Genomic DNA, 23,719 nt, shown 5'->3' with positions numbered 1-23,719 from the left:
CAATGAGACACAGGTGGAGCAAATCAGGGCGGGGACAGGTAATCACACACAGGTGGAACTGATTACGGAAAGAAAGCAAAGACACCAGACATGACACATGAGGAGAACTTAACAAAAAAAACAGGAAGTGACAGACAAAACACACAAGACAGACAAAACCAGACTATTGTCTGGTGGCAGATGTGACATAGCCTAGGCAGGAACAACGCTGCTCTGAATGTGTTGATAGTTCACTCTAATAATGTCATGAAAATACTTTAAATTAGGAACAGTAGCTGTGAGGTTTTCTTAGTTAAAATTCTTTATACTGTAGGCATTTTTGTATTAGCTGTCTAGTTAACCATGGTGACTTCCACATGAGCTGACTGTGATCTGTTTTCTTTCCTTCCTTCCTTCCCTCTTCTTCTCTTGTGATGTTAAAAATTGTTAAAAAGATTTTAATAGTTCTACCAATAACATATGCAGCTGTGGACTCATACCTATATACATCCAAACAAATGATCCCACCTTGATTTTAGGATTTCATGTGTCATTCACTGTTGAATTTCAGAGTTGAAATGTCCAACCCTGATGAGGAGGAAACGAGACAGCACTGTACATGATGACTCACCTAGTTTAGGTAAGAACTGCTCCAACTTCTTATCAACATCTAATGCAACTTTTGTCACTGACTTTAACAATATTAATATTTGGCAAGTGTCAGTGAAAGGGTTGTCATATAGTTTCTTTTTTTGCTTTGTACACAATATGTACACAGTATACACAATAAATAACCGGTGACCTGCCTTCACAGCATTTATAGGCGGGCATGAATCTGACACAAGCATGTTCTCACTTTAGTTCTTTTTAACCCTAACCCCTTTCATTTCACAATTAGAATATTAAAAAGTTTGTTCTCAAATACAGAGCTCCACAGATTTTCTCCACTTGTATCTATGTATCGACAAATAATATTAAAAAAAAATGCATTTTCTCCATCTGGATGAGTCCTGTAGTCACCTGCAGTGCATGACAGCTGCCAGCCTCTAATCACAAATCTACCTCCTGGAAAACTATTCAACATTTTGTGAACATAAATATCCCCATAACTTTAAAGTTGGGTGATTAGCTGGTTAGTATAATCATTAGAACACAATAGTCTTATCTAACACATTAGTAGTAACATATACAACCATGAATTTGGTATACAGCTGGGTTTAGCGACAAATCAGCATTTTTACTAAAATAAACACACAAATATAAAGCTCAGGCTTACATACAGGCTGTGATGCTGAATCCAGGCTTAATAAAGTGGAAACTGCGCTGTCATTCAGCAGTAGCCGCTGTGAGGATCCATTCCCAAAAGCAGTGAAATTAAGTCAGTTCAGTCAAAGTTAGGACTGAACTGCTGAAGGATATGCTTAAATACATTTTAGCCATTAGTTTCTGAACTCTCTGTTTACAAGTGCTAACAAAAAAACTCTTCACACACGTCACAAATGACACCATCCTCCAGACATGCAGAGAAGTGTCCAGGTCTTTGTACTTAAAGCCAGGCATACACTTTGAACCCATAATTGAGGAAAAGACTGATCAGCCAGCAAGGTGTTTTCACAGACTTCACAAGCATTGCTCCCTCTCACCTGTCAACTATCAAACTTGTGAACCATACAAACTAACAAAAAGTTATATTGCCTTTTTTTTTTTCCATTGTTTTTATTGCAGTTTTTTTTTTGTTGTCCATTCAACAAAACAGTGTCTTCCAAATACTAGACACAAAACAAAACATAACATACACTACAGCTCTTGCTTAAAAACAAAACAAAACAAAAAAAACCCCACAAAAACATAGCTTGATACAGTAGGTAGTAGGTCAGACTTACAATGTACGGGAGTCATATTTGTAAATATAACTAAAGTTCACAACAGACCTTTTAAGAGGGTAGATGAACAGTCTGGTCCAATATAGTCCAAAAATGGGCGCCATACTCTGTAGAACTGATCTGCGCTGTTATGTATGATGTTGGTCAAATATTCTAGGGGGATCAGTTCCAAAATTATTTTACGCCAACCACAGACAGAAGGAATCTTGTCATAGACCCACTGCAAGAGAATATTTTTCCTTGCTGCAAATGTTAGAACATTATACAGTCTTTTACCAACTGTTGTTTTCACATTTTTACTTGGAAGACCCAGGATCAAGGACATGGGGTCCATTTCTATATCAGTATGAAAAATTATTTCCATTTCACATACAATTTCAGCCCAATATTTTTGCAATTTGTGGCAAGACCAATAACAATGAGTTAAGGTTCCCACATCAGTTTTACACTTGAGACACAAAGGGGAAAGAGAGCGGTTGAAGAGATGTCTGCGGTGAGGGGATATATGTAATCTATGTAAAATTTTAAGTTGTATTGCTCTTGTCTGAGTGCAAATCGAAATCTTTTTTGCCAAAGACCAAACAGTATCCCATGTTCCTTCATCTATGTTCACAGACAGCTCCTTCTCCCACACACCTCTGACCCCTTGCATGTCAATAATATTTAAACCATTGAGTACACAGTAAAATTAACTCAGAGACAATTTTGAATGTTGTTGAAACAGCATTTTCTCAACAGCAGACATTTCAGGGTGGACAGTAAGTGTTGTGCTATGAGTGATATAATGTCTTAGCTGCAAAAAGCGGAAGAAATCTTGTTTGATTAGTTTGTACCTGTTAGTAAGCTGTTCATATGACATAAGCTTATCATCTGAGAAAAGGTCATCGAGAGATTTAATATTCTTATTATACCATTGTTGAAAGCCAGGATCTGAAGAGCCTGGAGGAAATGCAGGATTATTTATAATTGGAGTGAATATGGATGTTATATGTGATCTCCCCTCAAGACGGCGTACGAGCTGCCATGCTTTTAGAGTGTTAGTTGTTACAGGATTTGTACAACAAGCTTTAATTTCCTTAAAATTTTATAAAAAATAATAAGTCACTTAGTCTGCACTGTGACAATGCTGTCTCAGTGTCCATCCAGACTGAAGCTTTATCCTTAACCCAGTCACTTACAAATCTTAAATGGGCACACAGTTGATATATTCTAATATTAGGCAAGTCTAAGCCTCCCCTCAAACTTGGTAAGTGTAATACCGCCATTTTAAGCCTAGGTCTGCGCTTGTTCCAAATAAAAGAGCTGAGTCATCCATTTATGTCCTTCAATACCCTATTAGAAAACAAAACAGGAATCATTTGAATAGGATATAACAGCCTGGGCAACACATTCATTTTGATCAGGGCTATGCGTCCTAACCAAGAAACAGGAAGTGACATCCATCGCTCTAGATCCTGCTTAATTTTACAAAATAAAGGCAAAAAGTTGACTTTAAATAATTGGTCAAAGGATGGAGTGATGGAAATTCCCAAGTACACAAACCCATTAGGAGACCATTTGAAAGGAAAGGGAGGTACAGTGGTTGGTATTGCTGAAAGAGTACCCAGGGGCATAGCCTCTGATTTTGCTAAGTTGATCTTATAACCAGAGAAACAACTAAATCTGTCAATCACTTCAATAAGAGCTGGTATGGATGTTTCAGGGTCGGTCAGAAGAATCAGAACATCATCTGCGTATAACGTTATTTTGTGACACAGCTGTCCAATCTCTAGACTACGTATTGCAGAAGTCACTCTTATAGCCTCAGCAAGTGGCTCAATAGCCAACGCGAACAGGAGGGGTGATAAAGGGCAACCCTGCATCACCCCTCTGTGAGTATGAAAGTAATCAGATCGGAATCCATTAGTCAAAACTGCTGCCTGTGGTTTTGTATATATAATTTTGACCCATTTTATAAAATCCTCCCCCAAACCAAATTTACCCAGTGTATATAATAAGAAGGACCATTCAATTCTGTCGAATGCTTTCTCTGCATCAAGAGAAAGCACCAGACCGTCAATAGATTTCTGCTTAAAAGCTTGTATAGCGTTCAACAAACGTCTCACATTAGCAGCTGAGTTCCGGCCCTTTATAAAACCTGTCTGGTCTTCCTTTACTAGTATGGGTAAGAGATTTTCTAAACGGGAAGCTAAGATTTTGGAGAGAAGTTTCCTATCCACATTTAAGAGGGCTATGGGCCTGTAGGATGCACAAGATTCAGGACACTTCCCTTTCTTTAAAATTAAGGATATATTAGCCTCCTTCAGTGTCTGTGGGAATTCTCCTGTAGTGAAGGAATGATTAAGCATATCAAGAAGTGGTTCTACAAGAATATTTTGGAACTGTTTGTAAAATTCACAACAGAAGCCATCAGGCCTTGGCGACTTTCCATTTTGTAATGTTTTGATTGCTTTGATTACTTCAGTTTTAGTTATAGGACTATTAAGGGCATTCTTCTGCTCTTCTGATAAGTTTGGTAAATTAAATTGAGCAAAGAAATGGTCCATTAGATGATCCTCCTCTGGATCTTGCTCAGAAGAATATAGTTTTTTGTAAAAGTTCTTGAAACAGTCATTTATCGACTTATTTTCATATACCTTGTGACCTTTGTTATCGGATACAGCTGCGATGATTTGGGACTCAGCACGTTTCTTAACATAATAGGCCAGACATTTTCCTGCTTTATCTCCATGTTCATAAAACCTCTGTCTAGTATACTTCATTTTCTTTTCTGCATCCCTGGTAAGAAGGCAGTTTAGAGCTGATCTTAGTGTAGTGATTTCTTGCCACAATGATGATGAAGGGGAGGCAATATATGCTTTTTCTTTATCTATCAATTCACTCTCTAAAGATTTTTGTTTTTCCTGTCTTTGGTGCTTCTTTGTTGCAGAGTATGAAATAATTAAGCCTCTCGCATAGACTTTACATGTTTCCCATAAAATGGAGGCATTGTTGGCCGAAGGAGTATTAATATATTGCCTTTTAATGGAAAGGAGAAAAAAGATAAAAACATAATATGCCCTCTGTATGTGTTAATGTTTGTATATTGAGTCTTTTGAATACATTACTGAGAATTTTTTTGACCAAATTCTAATATCTCCACAACTTTACTCTCCTAAGACTGCTGATTCATTTTATGCAAATATCACAATTTGGCCAAAAATATGACTTATTTCATTTTGCTATGAGGCTAATGATATGAATTTCATACAAAGAAATGACATGTCAATAATAATGTATTTTATACTCAAAGTGACATTACTTATTTTTCTTTTAGTGACTCCACATCTCCTGCAAGATTCTATCACAACCTGGCAGATTAGGGAAAAGGGCAAAATGGTCATGCTAGTAAATGTGAAAATATCCATGAAATGTCTTAACGTGCTAACTTTATTTTAGATGTGGATGTTGATGATAGTTACATGGACAGCGATGAAATAGTTTCCCGTACCAGGTTTCCTGAGAGCTGGTTGTGGGCTGATGTCACCCTGCCTCATTGTCCACCTAACAACCGTAACTGGTGAGTCCAGAGAAAGAAACACCTCTAAAACTGCTCTTTTAATGTTCAAACTCATATTATTTTCATGTTTTTCTTGTAGTGACTCCACATCTCATGTAAAAAATGTTCCATTGCAAGATTCCATCACAGCCTGGCACTTTATTGGCATTAGTCTATCGAGTACTCATGGTGAGGATTCATTGACTAAAATGTACCGACCCTTTAACCACCTGTTACTGCTCCTCTTTACGTCATTTATTTGTTTTTCTCTCTCATCCGTTAGGTATCTGTGTTGGCGAACCATTAGAGGTCATCGTCCGAAAGGAATTCTTCATTGATCTAAGACTTCCTTACTCAGCTGTTCGTGGAGAACAGGTGGAAGTCAAAGCAGTCCTCCACAACTATAGTCCTGATGCTGCCACTGTGAGTCAACGATACTGAATTTAGACAAAATCCAACCAGAGAATACAATAATTCTGCCCCTGAATGCAAGGTTGAAACAAAGTGTTAACTAAATAATAATCCCTCTCACTCATGGGACTCTGGTGTTACCTCCAGAGTACCTGTCCTCTGACTGTTTCCATTTTTATTTTGCTGCCAAAATATTGGTTGTTGATGTTCGGGTGGTGCATTTGTACCCTCAGTCAATCTACAACATCATCACACAGCTTGCCTGGGTGCAACAACATAAAAACAAAGCGACTGTGGTTCTACAGCTCTCTCCTATTCCTACTCTTCTCCCATACTGCACAGCTCTGTCTGAGAGACAGAAATTGGGGGAAAAAGCATCCATACACTTAGATGTTTCAGCCTTTTGCCTGTAATAGATCTGCTGATGACTCACACGACAGAAAGGAGGAGGCAGCTGTTGGATAAGTTCAATAATAACATTTGAATCAGCTTTGTTTTCATACACAAGCTAAAAAAGTACCTGAATCACATGTATCTGTATCTACTGTATATTCAGCTCCATGCCCCTCTTACTTCATCTTTGTCTCAAGGTTCGACTGGATATTCTAGAACAGGAGAATGTGTGCAGTGTAGCCTCTAAACGTGGGAAATATCGTCAAGAGGTGACAGTTGGAAGCTACACTACACGTACTGTGCCCTTTGTCATTATACCCATGAGGGAAGGCGAATTCACTATTGAAGTCAAAGCAGCTGTTAAAGACGCAGTGTTCAGTGATGGAGTCATGAAGACACTGCGAGTGGTGGTGAGAGAACCTGCTACAACAGAATATGTAAACTAAACAATGTTCAGTATTGTATAATGTACTAGAAAATCACACTTGAGTAGAAATACAGGTACCCTACCAATAAATTACTTTGGTAGAAGTTCAAGTCACCAGCTGAAATGCTACTCAAGTTAAAGTCTTTAAGTGTCTAGTAATCGTATCAAGTAATCTACAATTAAATATACTCATGTAATGAAAGTAAAAGTACAAGTAAATGTTAACAACAACCAAAGGCAGTCAGAATTTGGAATATTACGCTGCTGTTCACATCAACAGACAGGCTGAGTGTGGACCGTTGTTTGCATTATGTGATTAGGCCCAATGACAAACCATCTTCCTGACTTTGTTGCAGTCACTGGTAATCTCAACGATGAAAACATCAAATTTCCTTTAATTATTTTTGTAATTATACTTTTCATCAAAAATATATTGGAGTAGAAGTATGCAATTCAGTTAGGAAATGTAGTGAAGAAAAAGTGAAAGTAAACACAATAAAAATACTCTGTAAAGTACAAATTTTCCTAAACATACTTAAGTACAGTAGAGAAGTATTATTACTTTGTTATGGTACAACACTGACAATGATTCATTTCAGTCCTCCACATTGTAAAAAAAAATCCTATTGTTTTTACAGAAAAAAACTGGCAGCTGTGGTTTCCAGAACAATACTGTAAAAACACATCCAACTGTAAACATATTTATGGAGTAACATGTAGAGTTAACATTTTAAACATGTAGATTTAACATTGGATTTAAATGGTAAATGGACTGCACTTATTTAGCACATTTTCTCCACCTTCATGGTGTCCAAAGCACTTTCCAAAGCCACCAGGTCCAACTGGGAGCAGTTTAGGGTTCAGTGTCTTCCATGGACACTTTGACATATGGAGCCAGGATTGGAACCACCAACCCTTTGGGTATTGGACGAGCCGCTCTATCAACTCTACCAACCCATTAATGTACAAGTTTAAAATGTTACATTGTTCGTTGTTTACTTTTTTATAACTTTTTTATATGTATATAAAAAAAAGCAAATAAGCCATTATTTTAAGATTATGGTCTTGCGATTTAAATGGCACCCCAATGTATTTAATTATACAGTTTTATTTTCTACAAACAATAGAAATACAAAATTTCTACATACAAATCTGGTTTTGTTAACATACTTTTCCTGTAAGAACTACAGCTATATTTGATTTAATCATTAACACAAAAATCTTTTCAAATAAACAACTTTGCCTTGTATTGTCACTTACAGTTTTTTTATGTTGCAATTTTACAACTTTTTTGGTGTTAATTCTACAGTCATTTTTTACAGTGCAATTAACTTGTTTTATCTTTCCAGCCTGAAGGAATACTGATCAGAATTCCTCAGACTGTAATTCTTGACCCTAAGGGTGGGTTCATAATACATACACATTAAACATTTTCATTACAGTGTTTTTTGTTTTTTATCTTTTCATCATTTGCTGATCAGCCTTTCTTCTTGTCTGTTTCTTTCTGTAGGTGGTAGACAAGAAGTGACTATCAACAGTGGAATTCCTCAGACAGATTTGGTTCGAAACTCACCATCGAGCACACAGATCTATGTTACAGGTCAGATATGTTTACTATACTAATACTGCATAATAGCATGCCCGCTGTGTGATAAAGCACCTGTAAAATTAAGAGAAATGAGGGCCGAACACTGACCTCAGCAACAGTTGATTGAAGCCAGTGTTTGTTTGTATGTAGGACAAGAGCAAGTAGGTGCACTAGTGGAGAATGCCATCAGTGGGAATTCGATGGGTAGTCTGATATATCAACCCTCAGGCGAGGGAGAGGCCAATATGATCCACATGACGCTGCCTGTTATTGCAACTATTTATTTGGACAAAACAAACCAATGGGAAACTGTGGGTTTCCAGAAACGTAACGAAGCTCTTCAACACATCATGACTGGTAAGAAAAATACATGTAACATTTGTTCAGCTGAGATATCAGAAATATAATATTTGTAGTGCCACATCAAAGATGGCAAAATTCTGACTTGACTATGACTTAACCCTTTATAGGTCACTCATACTCATAATTGAAAATTTCAACCTTCACGTGTTATTCCAGGACATAACAAGACTTTATTACTTTTGTGAAATTTGTCAAAAGTTTTTATTGTTATGTAGAAAATCAAGGTAAATGAAGTTACCATATTTGGTTCCTTGCCCATAACCGGCAAAAAAAACCCAAGAAGTATATATATATATATATATATATATATATATATATATATATATATATATATATGAATAAAAAATAGAAGAAAAACACTTGTAGGGTGAAAGGAACATGTATCTTAGAACATTAGAACATCGCTTTTAGAACATTAGACCAACATAGGTGCTGGTACAGACACCTGTCAACATTCACATTAGTACCATTACTTCATGGTACCTAACAAAGCAGGTACACTCACTGTTCATGCAGAGCTGAACCTTACAGACCCTGGAGACCACATTGGACCTGAGATTGTTGACTCACTGTCCTCACTGTAACTGTTGATGTCACTGTCTTGTAATGTATGTGGAAATGACCAAAAATAGTCACTTGCCCGATAAAGGGTTAATATTTAGGAACTATACAGGGTGGGGAAGCAAAATTTACAATATTTTGAGGCAGGGATTGAAAGACAGTGTATGACCAATTAGTTTATTGAAAGTCATGAGAATTTATTTGCCACAAGAAAATTGACATAATAGAAAATGTTTTTATTCTACGTGTCCTCCTTCTTTCTCAATAACTGCCTTCACACGCTTCCTGAAACTTGCGCAAGTGTTCCTCAAATATTCAGGTGACAACTTCTCCCATTCTTCTTTAATAGTATCTTCCAGACTTTCTCGTAATAGTTTTGCTCATAGTCATTCTCTTCTTTACATTATAAATAGTCTTTATGGACACTCCAACTATTTTTTGAAATCTCCTTTGGTGTGACGAGTGCATTCAGCAAATCACACACTCTTTGACGTTTGCTTTCCTGATTACTCATATGGGCAAAAGTTTCTGAAAAGGTACGGATAATAGTGTTAGGTATGATTATGACATCAATATATGTTTGGTTTCAAAACAATTGACGTAGTGCCTGCTGAGAAAAAAACAACTAAATGTTCATTGTAAATTTTGCTTCCCCACCCTGTAAACAATTCCTGTTTCAAAGGACATGTTAATATGTATCCCAGTAGACATCAGATACTGATTTGAATTGTAGTCCGTTAAAGGGTTGTATGTATTATATATCCAGGCTACACGAATCAGCTTAAGTACCGTAAGCAGGATGGATCTTTTGCAGTTTTCGCCAATCGCCAAAGCAGCACCTGGTGAGACATTTTAGCTTGAATTCACATTTCTCAGCTTACTGTACATTGTAACCAGGTGTGGGTGGATGTCTTTCAGAATAAACTTCAACATTTTTACTCTTTCTCTCCTCTGCAAGGCTGACAGCTTATGTTGTAAAGGTGTTTGCCATGGTCAAGGATCTAGTGACAATGCAAGCCAATGTGCTCTGTGATGCTGTAAGGTTTTTAATTCTCAACACACAGCAACTTAATGGCATGTTCAGAGAAGTTGGCACAGTGGCTCATGGAGAGATGATTGTATGTATCACGATTTCTTTAAAATCAATGCAAATTGATAAATAGTTTGGATGAAAACAGTTGCAGTTGTCTGCAAACATTTTGTCACACCTTAAAAAATAGTTTAAAAATGTGAGTTTTTAATTGTAAAGGTGGAAACACAGTTGCTGTACTGGTGGTCATAATGATCATACAACATTAGTGGCAATATGACTTTTTTGTTACTGTAAAATAAATAAATAAATAGATAAATAAATAAATAAATAAATAAATACATAAATACATAAATAGTTGTTTCATGTGCAAAACTTTGGGATGCATAAACACACTTTTTGAAACCAGCTAAAAGTTCTTGTATTTCAGATTTTCTTCCACTTTTCATTGCAAAAGACTTAATTTTGCAACATTGTGCACTGACTCATGCTGTCTTACATGCGTATCTCTTTTTAAGATCTACCCACAGATTTTCAGTGATGTTTAAGTCTGTCAGGGCCATTCCAAAACCTTCATCTTGTGTCTCTTCAGGTAGTCCACGGTGGTTTTCAAAGTATGTTTCACATCTTTGTTCTGTTGTAGAATTCACCCTCTTTTAAGCTCCAACTTTTTACAGACGTTGTGATTTTTGCTTCCAGAGTTTGCTGGTATTCAGCAGAATCCATTCTGACACTGACTGCAATACAACCCCAAAGCATCATAGATCCACACTTGTGCTTAACAGCTGTTAACAATGTCATGAAATGTTGCTCTTTTTTTCCCCCTCAACAAACGCGTCATACTTCTGTAGATATTCCAGTGCATGTTGGATTTCATGATGAGGAGAGGTTTTTGTCTTACAGACTTTTCCACAAAGTTCTTCTTTGTCCAAGTATTATTGGACAGTGGAACTGTGAACCACCATTCTGAATTTGATCAAATGTTCACACAAGTTTTTTGTTGTCAAATTGGGGTTTTGTTCATCTCAACTGCCACTTCTTAATTATATTTAGACCTCTGGAAACTGTAACCTGAAAATGCCTCTTTACTTTCTTGTATCCTTCGCCTGCTCTGGAGGAGCTGATTAAGATCTGAGTTGGTAAAAACTGAGACTTGGGAACACTTTGGGTGCCCATACTTTTGCACATGCTACAGTTATGGATGTCTTTCTTTCTTTCTTTTTTTTTTTTTTTTTTTTTTAGTTTTGTTTAGTGTCTGACATAAATAGTAACAATGCATTAATGCCAACAGCCATACCCTACAGAGACTGATCACATTTTTCCAAATAAATAATCACTAAATTATGCTGTTTTTCAAGATGTGCCTAAATCTTTGCATACAACTGTATGTACCATTTATTGTCACCTGGAATTAAATTATTTAATGATGGTCACAGTGGTTATGCCACTGACATGTTTACATATATTTACTTATCTGTGAAGGGTGATGTCCGAGGTGTAGATTCAGATGCCTCCATGACGGCTTTCTGCCTCATTGCTATGCAGGAGTCTCGCCGATTTTGTGCTGCCAGTGTCAATGTGAGTACTTCACCTTCACACCTGTTGTGCATGTTTTCCCTCTGATTTATTCAGACATCACCCACACCAGTAAGAGAAAATACACAACTTATTTTGTAGTTCTCAACCATTAAGAATTAGTGCAAATGGCTCCAACTGATGAGCACATTTTTTTTATTACAAAAGAATAAAAAGATAAAAGAATCTAAGAACATGAAAGTCAGAAAAAAAGTTTTGGTATTTTGTTTTTGCTAGATAAATTATAGGCATTGATATGTTTGATTGTGCTAGCTGATACCTCCTCTTTCGGAGTTAGAATCCACATTCCTTAGACATCTTTTTAAAATCCAAACAATCCTTAGTGTATTTAATGGGAAGAACACTCAAACTTTTATCAAAAACTTCCAGTATAAAAATCTTGTATCTCCATGATTCAAGTGTTTCTAACTGTTTTTCCACTAATGCCTCACCTACAGGCTCACTCACTTTCCCAACAAGTTCTTTTGGGGTTTCTTTGTGACTTCCTCTGACTACTCATTCCATAAAAAACTGTTCACCTTAACTATTTAAAAATATATATATATATATAAATTGTTCTTCTTTACTCTTGTTACATACATTAAACAAATTGATTGTATAACATTGACCAGGTGTTCACACCATGCATAGGCATGGGTCACATACATTTGACATTTAGTGCATCTTCTTACTCTGAACCATAAAAGGCACTTTAACCTGAACCTTCTGAACTATATGTCTTGAACATAAATCATAAGATGAGTTGTTGACAGAAGAATCTTCATTAATTGTTAAACAAAACATAGTTCACATGTTTAAACATTAAAACATTCAACATTAAAGTGGACCTGAAACACTGGACAATCATATTGTGATTTATTGTTGCTGTGCTTTAGGTAATATACTGTACACAGCAATAAAACTTGTTATTCACTTGGATTGGGAAACTAGATTGTTTTTCACTTTGTCACCAGCAGGGCGCAGCAATCTTGAAACAAGCTAGCTGATGACATCACTCAGTATTATGAACATGTTAAAATGACATACACTGCCCAGCTCAAAAGAAAAAGTCTCACATGTAATATTTGACCGGACCACATTTGGTTTTGATTACAGGAGACATTCACTGACATGTTTTCTTTTCTTTTTTTTTTTTTTTTTTAACACATACTGCTCATGCAGTGTCACAATAAGGTTCATAATATTTTTTCCATCCATAGTTGCATTAATTTTTGACGGAGAATCGGACCGCTGCATAAAGTCTCCCTCACATCTGTCTGGTCTGTATGGGGGCTAATCCATGTGTGTAAATGATGTCTCATTCTCCCTGAACCATTGTGTCTCAAGCCTGATGATCCTGATCAATCCTGGCATTGTCCAGTGTTTTTGATGTTAGAGACATGAGAGGACACTGACTGCATCAGTTAGAGTTCAATAACCTGTTACAGCAGAAACACTGTTAACCCCTGTAGTACTTACCATGGAAGGAGCTGAACTATTTGCTTTGGCTAGGCTGTTTATGTGACTGTTTATGTAACTGTAACTGCAGTAAGTGTCCTCTCATTTCTTTAACATCAAAAAGATTGGACAATGCCAGGATTAGTCAGGATCATCAGACTTGTGACAGAATGATTCAGGGTGAATGTGACATCATTTTCACACATGGATTAGCCTCCATGAAGTCCAGACTCTAATTTGGGATGTGATGAGGACCTGATGTAGTGGTCCGATTCTTCATCATTAATAATAAAAAATTAATGCAACTGTGGATGGAAAAAATATTAAAAACCTTATTGTGACACTGCATAAGCATTATGTGACAAAAAAGAAGTGACAGTGAATGTCTCCTGTAATCAAAACCAAAGGTGGTGCAGTTAAATATTGTGCCCCTGTTTTTTTTTAGCTGGGCAGTGTATAATCATCATATGCCATTATAAAATAAGAGTTGCGACCTACAGCTATCTCAGTAACCATATGGTTACTTCCGTATCTCCTACTGGTGAACAAGGTAACAGCAGAAACAACCAACAGATTCGCATCAACACCTAGCTTGTTTCAAGATGGCTGCCCAACAGTGAAATATAATCTAATTTTCAAATAAATCTAGGTGAAAAACAAGTTTAATTGCAGTGCCATATATTGTCCCAGGCACAAAAATTACAAACCACAGTTGCGGTATTTATTGTTGCAAGTTCTTGGAATGTTTTAAACAAATGGATGCATTGTCCTATGTTAAAAAAAAGGAAAATTCTTTCATTTTTGGACTAAAATCCTCTTTTTTCTCTGTCTTTTCTTCCATCTGTCCAGAGTCTGTCTGGCAGCATAGACAAAGCAGTAGATTACCTGGAGAAACGTTTACCCACTCTCACCAACCCGTATGCTGTTGCCATGACATCATACGCTCTGGCCAATGAAAACAAACTGAACAAAGAGATCCTCTACAATTTTGTCTCCCCAGGTTTCATCACACATCTGTATTGTTTAAAGTATCAAAATATTCACACACTGTTACATCTATATCACAGGCCTACAGTTCACATTATGGTTTGATTTTAAGGTCAGTCCATCTCAGTTCACCCAATGCGTTAAACCCCACCTCCTCCAATTTGGATGAAATTTGGTATATGGGTAATTCATAGCCATAGCTCATACACCAGTGGTTGCTTTTTAAAATTGGACCAGTGGTTGCTGAGTTACAGCAATTTGAAATTTGGCTGCCACGGCCTTTTTCGCGAAAAAGTGAAAAAATGGAATCTCAAAGTAAATATTTGAAATTTTGGCTTTTCTGGTTATGAAGTACCTATATACCAAATGTCATCAAAATTGGAGGGAGTGAGGTTTAAAAATGCAATTTTTGGGGGCGATCCAAGATGGACTGACCCTTTAGCTTATATGTAAATAAGGGTACGACACAAGAAAAACTTCCAAATGGCAACATACTAAACATAGATCATTCGCTGTGTTGTCTTCAGTTGTACTCATAGTAGAATAAAAGAGTCTTTAAGACACCGCAGAGGGAAGTCATATGGCCTTTTCTTGGATTATACTGCATTATTACCCTACAGTGTTTTTAAAATGGGATGAATCAGAATTTATACAGATGTGTGTTTTTCTCAGAGTTAAATCACTGGCCACTTTCCAAGGGAAATATTTACACACTGGAGGCCACAGCTTATGCTCTCCTGGCATTGGTCAAAGCTGAGGTGAGCTTGTATTTTACTGCCAGAGTCACCATCCACTGTGTCTTGCTTATGGATTGAAAGTTTCTGAGGCAGAAAAAAATGTTAATGAGATGTTTTACTGTAATTTTTTTATACCTACAACACACATGAACACTACAGCACTGAAGCAATGTCTTTACTACAAAACCTAAAGCAGGGGTCACCAACCCTGGTCCTTGAGAGCTACTATCCTGTATGTTTTAGACGTATCCCTCCTCCAACACACCTGATTCAAATGATAAGCCTATCATCGAGATCTGCAGAAGTCTGATAACGAGCATCAGGTGTACTGGGAGAGAGAAACTGACGCAAACCAGTGTGTTTCATGACAATGGACAAGGGTGTGTCATGTGACCATCATACAGATGTGATTCACAGTCTTCTGTCTCTCAGCTGATTATACATCAGTGACAGTGGATGGACACACTGGGTTTATGCTCAATTAATGAGAGATTTTGCTGAAAAAGTAACTTTTTCTTCATTTTTCTCTGTTTTGATATAATATCCTTTGAGTTTACTGTGTTTTCATGAACATCTAAATTAACTATAGTAAAATAAATATAGGAAAATACAGGATTTACAGTGAGAGGTGAAAAATACAAAGGATAATATTATAATTGGTGATAATTCACTTAAGAAATGCTAAATAGAGAGAAAAATTCATCTGGGAGCTGACAAAAAAGTATCAATGGGTCTTTATGGGTTAATTAGTTAAAGGGGCCATATTTTGCTAAACCCACTTTTATTAGTCTTTGGTACATTTATTTTTGTATTTGGACCCTAATAGTTCAAAAAGTTTGAATTTGAACCCTCCAGGTGCTGCACAGATATCTTTACATTCATTTTGGAAAAAATCGAGTGGATTTCTACAACCCGTTTTAATTCCCTCTTAATTTGTTACGTCTGTAACTAGTTATGTCATGACATTTGCACATATAAGGTCAAGACTTCTGACGAACATTTCTCCGAGTACACCATAATTGTTTGTTTATCAGCAGCAGCTGTTGTAGTCCATACTGAAAATATGTCCACACTTCGAGCCGAGCACCTAAAATGTTCAGTTTTTGGTTGAACAGGACAGAGCAGCACAGCCAACAACCTGGAGGGGGTGGGGCATGAAGTGGCTCATTTGCATTTAAAGGGCCAGCGCTCAAAACGACCTTTCTGGTGTCATTACTCAGAAATAGGGTTGAAGATGGACCTGTAGAGTTGAATTAATGAAGAATTCAGACCCAAGCATAGCATTTACAGTTTATGTAGACCACAGGGAAAAGTTTTAAAATGCATAATTCCTTTAAAAAAAAAGAAGCAAAATATCACTTCTTTAAGTTTTTAATCCACTGAATGCCCTGTTTGAAAAGATGACAACAAACACGACTGCTTCTATGAAATGATGAGATCTTTTTTCTTGCCTTCCATAAATCAAGGCCTTTGAGGATGCCAGACCAGTTGTCAGGTGGCTCAAGAGACAACCGAGGGTCGGCGGAGGCTACAGATCAACACAGGTAACACAAACCTGTTGGTCAAACTTCAAGCTTGTGTCTTTTCGTCATTCTGAGTCTCTTTTCCTTTCCAGGCCACCATAATGGTTTATCAGGCTGTAGCTGAGTACTGGTCCACTGCTCAGGAACCAGAGTATGACCTCGACGTGGACATCTTTTTGCCAGGCAGGCCACGTCCTAACAGGTTTCACTTTAACAGATTCAACTACTACGCTACAAGAACAACATGGGTGAGACACACATGGGTGTTGTTTCTGTTGCTTGATGTGTGTTAGCTCCATACTGATGTGTGTGTGTTTTACCATCTACTTCCACAGTTCAGGGGCACACAGCAGAATGTGACCGTGAGGGCTGCAGGCACGGGAGAAGCAACACTAAAGGTAAGAAGAATGTTTAGCATGTGGATTAATATTTCTACTTTGAACCCCATTGTTTTACTACAATAATAATATATGTATGTAACTAAGGCTATGTTCAGACTGCAGGCAAATGTGTCCCAAATCTGATTTGTTTGCCCATATGTGACCCATATCCAAACTGTTAAAGACAATCTGAGTGGCACAAATCTGAGTTTTTCAAATTCAACCCAGGCCACTTTCAAATGTGGTCCTAAATCTGTATCAGATATTTTGCAATGTGACTTCAGTCTGAACGGCCAGGTCGCATTTATCCAACCTTTACGTCATTGAAATGGGACAAATGTCAGAATTCTGCGTCCCAGGAGGAGGAACGGCAGGAAAAACATATTTACTTCTGTGCCTGCATGGTAACATATTACGTCAGGACCTCTTTTGCCCATACGGGTCACTTCAGGGTCGCATTCAGTTCATACTCAAAACTGATAGAAGTTGCATTTAATGTATAATATGAACAGTGTGTTTTCTGGCATAGGGTCAAAACACGATATTCAAAATCTCTGTGACGGGACAGTTTAGAGAGAATTTGGCAGATTATTGTTGCTAAATGACCCACATTTTTATTTTGAAATAAATTTTTGCTTTAGTTGAATCACAAGGGATTATCCAAAACAAGGAGCTACTTTATATTGACATAAATTTTGGAATGATAATCAATTAAAGTTCACTCTCTGACGGGACATTACTGTGTTTTGACCCTATAGTAGAAACTGTGATGTTTTGGTACCGTGGGTACCTGTCCACACTAATGTTTAAATCCCAGCCCTATGTTTTAAACTCCTCCCTGTTACTCACTCACTCATTCTGTACTCTGTTCAGGCTGTGAATGTACAGGCTGTAGCCAATGCTATTTAGTGTAATCTATTACTTATGAGATACATTTCAATTTCAAAGAGCAACAGACTATCAACTGACCTCCCAGTAACATAACACAACAGAGAAGTGGGTTTAAGGCAGAAGCTGTAGCCGGCGCTGGAGCCAGGTCAAACCCACCAATAGAAACTCTTCTCTCATCCATCAGCATAAGCCCCGCCCATTAAGTGCAGTTAAATTCGCAAGCAAAACTTTTGAAGTTGCAAACAAAGAGGAGTGATTTTCTAGCAAAACTTTTGAAATCCCAAGCAAAAGTTTTTAACTCACAAGCAAAGAGGACTGATTTATAAGCAAAATGATCTTTTTTTTTGATTGCCACTTACTGTCTTTTGCTCTGAAATCTCTTTTTTGGTTGCAAATGTTTTCTTTTTAATTGCATATCCATTCTTTTTGATTGATGAATAAAGAAACACATTTCTCTCCATACCGGATCAACTGCCCATTTGTTCATGCATGACGGTAACTCCACATGGACAAACTGCCCCAAATGCATTGCCAGAGACATTCAGAGTCATTCTGTGCTGCAGATGGGTTAATTGCATTAAAATTTTTAATCAGATTAATAATGGTGATGAATTAATCTGCATTAACGTGTTAATTTTGACAGCAGAGTAAGCTATGTCTGTCTTACCTGCTGTTCTCAGCAGTGCCTTCCACTGGACACAGCTCTGTCAGCCATGTCAGTATTACTGTGGCCACTACTAAATTAATATGTTTCATTGCTGTATTAATGGTATAAATCCGTCCGTGTGTCTCTATATAACAATTAACAGTCTTATAAATCTTATCAATCATATAATAACCCATAACCGGTGTTCACATTTCAGATTATGTGTTTTTTTTTCCTAAATATCAATACATGACATAATTAATATTATATAATAACAATTGTATTAAATCACCAAAAATCTCATGAAAGATCAAATACTGCAGATAGAAGTACAAAAGTTGAAAACAGACTTGTGTTTCACAGCTTTCCTCTGACAGTTATCCTGTACCTCAGATCTATCCCATGTTCCTTTGTCATTTACCATAATATAATATCATATTATTTACTAACACGATATAATATTGCAGACTACATTATAATAACACTGAATTAACACATCAATGTGTTCATTAAGATGCCCTGTTGTCTTTATTACAGATAGTGTCACACTATTATGCTCGACCCAGAGAACAGGAGAGTGACTGTCAGAAGTTTAACCTGTCTGTAGAGCTTATTCCAGGTATTTAATGTATTTACTGTCATTAAGTGCCCATTTTCTTCTCCTTTATGTTTATTTGTTTGTCTTGTTGGTCTTTTCAACTGGCTGTTTTACTTACATGGGTGTTTTGTGAGATTATCTGGTAAAAACATACCATGTTTCAGAGTCCATGAGTGAGGATGAAAAGGTCTACAAGCTGAAAATAAGTCTCATGTGAGTACAATGACATTATAGTAGAATGACATCCTCCAATATCACTTCTACGCAGCCACCACCCCCACATATTATCATATCATTATGTTAATTCTACTCAGTATTTGTTGTACCTTTGTAGGATTTTCATTCTGTTTACTTGCCACGCCTTCTTGATATTGTGTAAATGCTTTGCTTCTTTCACTCCACTGTTATTTTAACTTTTCTGTCCATTTTCTGTACAGGTATATGGACCGGGATAATGATGCAGCCATGACCATCTTGGACATTGGCCTGCTGACCGGCTTCACCGCTGATACAAATGACTTGAACTTGGTAAGAGCTTTCACTGTATTCTGTAACACATTTACTGTCACATTCACCATTTATAAGCAAAATAAAATTATTTTTGATGATTCACAATGACATTTGTGTGTTTGTTTATATGCAGTTGTCTAAAGGCCCTGCTCGCACCATAGCAAAATATGAGATGAACGAAGCCCTATCAGAGCGAGGCTCACTCATTATCTACCTGGACAAGGTAACGCATGAGTCTTTTCTCCTTTTGTCTGTTGTCACTGCTTCATTCTCTCTCACCTTTAAATGGCATCTCTCTACAGGTTTCTCATACGCAGCCAGAAGAGGTCGCTTTTAGGGTCAGGCAGACATTTAAAGTGGGCGTCTTACAACCAGCTGTTGTGTCTGTTTATGAATACTATGACCGTGAGTGACACTTGGTAAACATTCCATATAGAGATTATTGCATCAGTACAAACCATTTGGTGAATAAATGTTATTTTGTCATTCCAGAGACACCTTGTCTGAAGTTCTACCACCCAGAGAGGGTGGGCGGAAAGCTGTTGAGACTCTGTAGAAATGAAGACTGCACATGTGCTGAAGGTAAAGAGGAAGAAGAAGAAGAAGTCTAAATATATGTGGAGTATTTGAACAAAATGTAAGAAGAGTTACTTTTATACATAGAGGGTGCAGGGAATCTGCCCCTTTAATATAATATATGTATTTGTTTCTCCATTAACCATAAAGACCCAAACATCTATCACCAACCAAAACCATCTTCTGATTTAAAATGTTTAATACCTCTTGATCCATTAATCCTATCAATACATGTAAATAATTGGTGTAAAATACAGTTTGTCATCTTCTCATGGTCATCAGATATGACCCATTTGGACATTCAGAGGCTCCGTAGTTACCGTAGAAACATCATCATCTTCTACAACATTGATTCACCAGTAAAACCCGTGGAGCTGGGTCAATGACAGTGGATCAAAATGCTTGGTTTATGTTCAGTTAATGATATATTTTACTGAAAAAGTCACTTTTTCTGCAGTTTTCTCTGTTTTTCATATAATAACTGTCAACTGTATCTGAGCTTTTAGGAACATCTCCATGATCACTGACTTAAATACAGGAAAATACCAGATTTATTCTGATACAATACAAAATACAAAGGATAGTATTATAAATAAAGAGTGATAAATCACTTAAGAAAGGTTAGATATCAAGAAAATTTCATTTGGGAGCTGACGTAAAAGTAGCGCTGGGTCTTTATGAGTTAAAAACATAAATATTACTCATAGATGGAACAATGTGTTGACAGAGGCAGAGGGACAGCATCACTGTGAGTGTTCAGTAGCTGTCTTCAATAGTTCAATAAATACATGACATATTACAAGATAAGATAAATTATTATAAATTATTGTCATTATACTAACATTCTATGTACACAGTACAATTTGGAGCACTGCCCCATATGGTGCAAAAGAGAAAGCACACGACAGTAAAAAAAAAAAAAAAAAAAAAAAAACACATGATAAAAACAGAACAAAATATACACAGAATAGGATCTATAAAATATGCAAAAATGTGCATATGTGCAAAAATAATAAATACAGTGTATAAAAACCATTGCTGGTATATTGCTGGTTCTAATTGTTTATATAATATTAGGCCAAGCGCATTGTGTCTTTTTGTACTTGTGACTTAGATTCAGATCATTCATGTAGAAAACTATGAATTTTCAAAGGGTTCCCGTACGTTTTCTTGCCACTGTTATTATCACAACTGTGTGTCAGAGGTGAAACTATCTGTAAGATTCATGATAAGGGTCTATCAGAACCAGAGAATAAGTCACATGTGAACATCTGTTTATTTAGTTGGGTCTGTTGTTGGTTTTACTGTATGTGCCTTATGCATTTTCAGAGAACTGCAGTATGCAAAAGAAGGAAAAAATCGGCAATGATCAACGCAAAAACAAGATTTGTGAGGGTACAACACATTTCGGTAAGACAGTATATTTGTGAGTGTGACAGAGTGAGATAGAAATAGTAAATAAAGGCAAAAGTCAACAAAACGTCTGCAAATTTTGTCCCCAGCGTACAAAGTGAGACTGGAAAACATGGAAAGTGATTTGTCCACTGATATTTACAACATGAGGATAGAAACAGTTATCAAGGAAGGTTGGTAATCGTCTCCTTTGTGGCTTCAAACCGACTGCCTACATTCACTGCTTTGTCGAGTCAAGTTTCTGTAATTAATTATCCTCTGTCTTTTATTCATGATTTTACTTCCAGGAAGTTATGATGTAGGTCCCCAAGGTAGACTGCGTCCTTTCCTTGGTTATCAACACTGTAGGGAGGCTCTAGATCTAAGGCCAAACAAAACCTACCTTGTCATGGGCACCGCCAGCAACATTCACAGAAATGAACAGCATCAAACGTAAGTAACAGTAGAAATACAAATATACGGTAGAGTTTATTTGTGGGAAGGAAGCACATTTTTCCTTTTTTTATCATTAATCCGTGTTATGTTCCAACATATTATGCCATTTTTCAGGCATGTAAATGGAATTATTGTGCTTTTCTTCTGACTAAGATTATGATTCTTGATATTTGTATTATTATGTATGTTTTGCAAGTGCATATATGTTAAATTTCATTGCATGTTTGGAATAAATCACTAAATCACAATCACTAATCACATTACTTATGAAATAATTTGAGATTCAATGTATTTTCCACGTTGTTCTTGTCAGAGTTCAATACGTACTCGAGGAGCAAACCTGGATTGAGTACGTGCCCACAGATGCTGAGTGTCGGACCAAGGAGTACAGATCAACCTGTCTTGGGTTGGAGGACATGGCTCAGAAGTTTATATATTTTGGCTGTGAGCAGTGAAAAAAAAGAAAATGAAGTACCCATTTAATTAGTTGCTTACTAATATAAAAGCTGTAAAAGCTGGTGATTAAATTTATTAGCAGAGTTGGGAGTAATAGGTTTATGTAAGTGTGCACAATTTGATTTTAAAAAATCATTGCAATTATTATCTGTAATGTGATTTTAATTTGCATCTACTTGCTTGGTTATTAACGAATACGTACAGCGCTAATTTTTATACATCAAGTCAAACAAACTTAAACTATCATGAAAAATATTAAAACAATAATACAAGAGCTTGAGATATATTGTGATTTTTCATTATGCATGTTGTACACAGTAACCCTTTTTCCAGTGTTACTAAATCCAATACAGGGTTATTCAAAAAGAATGAACCGATTTCATGACTTCAGTTCTCAAGCATCGTCATGGAATGAGTCAGTGACCATTTGAAAGAGGAGTTTTCTAAGTTGGAGCTTTTTTAAATGAAAAAGTGTCCCAGCGATGGACTGGTCAGAAGGGGGCCCAAGACCTTCTCTTTGTGCTTGGCCTGCGAGATCCTCAGACCTCACTGTGTGTGATTTTTTTTCATGTGGAGATACATAAAAGATTGCATTTATGTTCCACTACCCACTAACCTCGATGACCTTAAACATCGAACAACAACAGTGATCAGCTCAATGGATTGTGATATGCTGCTACATGTCTGGGAGGAACTGTCTAATCGCATTGATGTTGCCCGTGCTGCAGTTGGTGGACATATTGAACACTTGTAAGACAGGAAATAAAAGTTGATTGTGAGTAGAATACTTGTGACTTGGCTGGAGTTTTCTATTGTTTTTCCTTATTAAAATATTGTGTAATGAAACTGGTTCATTCTTTTTGAATAACCCTGTATATCATCATGCATCACAGGTGGGACATTTGAACAGTTAGATAGACTAAAACGTTTCTGGTTTGTGTTTAAGCTTTTTCATCATCCTTCTTCATCTTCTTCTTCTTCTTCTTCTTCTTCTTCTTCTTCTTCTTCTTCTTATTATTATTATTATTATTATTATTATTATTATTATTATTATTATTATTATTATTACCCCCCAAAGTGGAGGCAAGGGGTATTGTTTTTGGTTCGGTTTGTTTGTTTGTTAACACTCTAGCAGCAAAACTATTGGTTGAATTCATACCAGTTTGGGTTTATAGATTGCCAGTGACCCAGAAGAGATGTGGTTACATTTTGGGAAAAGTAGGTCAAAGTTCCAATTTTTTATGATTTTTTTTTTGTTGCTCATATTTACTTATAATAGGCGAAATTTCACACGTCTATAAAAACATCAATTTTGTTTTAATTTACTCCAAACTTGTAGACATGATGACATCAGCTGGATC

General features: G+C 36.6%; 1 protein-coding gene across 1 annotated transcript in view; it reads left to right on the top strand.

Moving 5' to 3' along the window:
* Positions 1–22,467, top strand: part of LOC115427984 (complement C3-like) — a 34,757-nt gene extending 12,290 nt beyond the window's left edge. The window contains exons 17-42 of the mRNA XM_030146747.1: positions 551–619; positions 5,301–5,421; positions 5,501–5,589; positions 5,684–5,823; positions 6,402–6,614; positions 7,981–8,032; positions 8,142–8,231; positions 8,370–8,576; positions 9,910–9,985; positions 10,102–10,261; positions 11,656–11,751; positions 14,056–14,206; positions 14,866–14,951; positions 16,397–16,474; positions 16,546–16,701; positions 16,789–16,851; positions 18,908–18,989; positions 19,133–19,181; positions 19,406–19,496; positions 19,612–19,701; positions 19,781–19,883; positions 19,971–20,060; positions 21,384–21,464; positions 21,557–21,640; positions 21,755–21,899; positions 22,216–22,467. Of these exons, the coding sequence (XP_030002607.1) occupies positions 551–619; positions 5,301–5,421; positions 5,501–5,589; positions 5,684–5,823; positions 6,402–6,614; positions 7,981–8,032; positions 8,142–8,231; positions 8,370–8,576; positions 9,910–9,985; positions 10,102–10,261; positions 11,656–11,751; positions 14,056–14,206; positions 14,866–14,951; positions 16,397–16,474; positions 16,546–16,701; positions 16,789–16,851; positions 18,908–18,989; positions 19,133–19,181; positions 19,406–19,496; positions 19,612–19,701; positions 19,781–19,883; positions 19,971–20,060; positions 21,384–21,464; positions 21,557–21,640; positions 21,755–21,899; positions 22,216–22,357 (2,804 nt within the window). The 3' untranslated portion in view covers positions 22,358–22,467. The remainder of the gene's footprint in view (positions 1–550; positions 620–5,300; positions 5,422–5,500; positions 5,590–5,683; positions 5,824–6,401; positions 6,615–7,980; positions 8,033–8,141; positions 8,232–8,369; positions 8,577–9,909; positions 9,986–10,101; positions 10,262–11,655; positions 11,752–14,055; positions 14,207–14,865; positions 14,952–16,396; positions 16,475–16,545; positions 16,702–16,788; positions 16,852–18,907; positions 18,990–19,132; positions 19,182–19,405; positions 19,497–19,611; positions 19,702–19,780; positions 19,884–19,970; positions 20,061–21,383; positions 21,465–21,556; positions 21,641–21,754; positions 21,900–22,215) is intronic.
* Positions 22,468–23,719: the final 1,252 nt, after the last annotated feature.

Source organism: Sphaeramia orbicularis, chromosome 1 (assembly GCF_902148855.1).
Source record: "Sphaeramia orbicularis chromosome 1, fSphaOr1.1, whole genome shotgun sequence".
NCBI classification, from domain to species: Eukaryota; Metazoa; Chordata; class Actinopteri; order Kurtiformes; family Apogonidae; genus Sphaeramia; species Sphaeramia orbicularis.
Note: the sequence above shows the minus strand (reverse complement) of the source record. Positions and strands in the feature narration are given on the sequence as shown.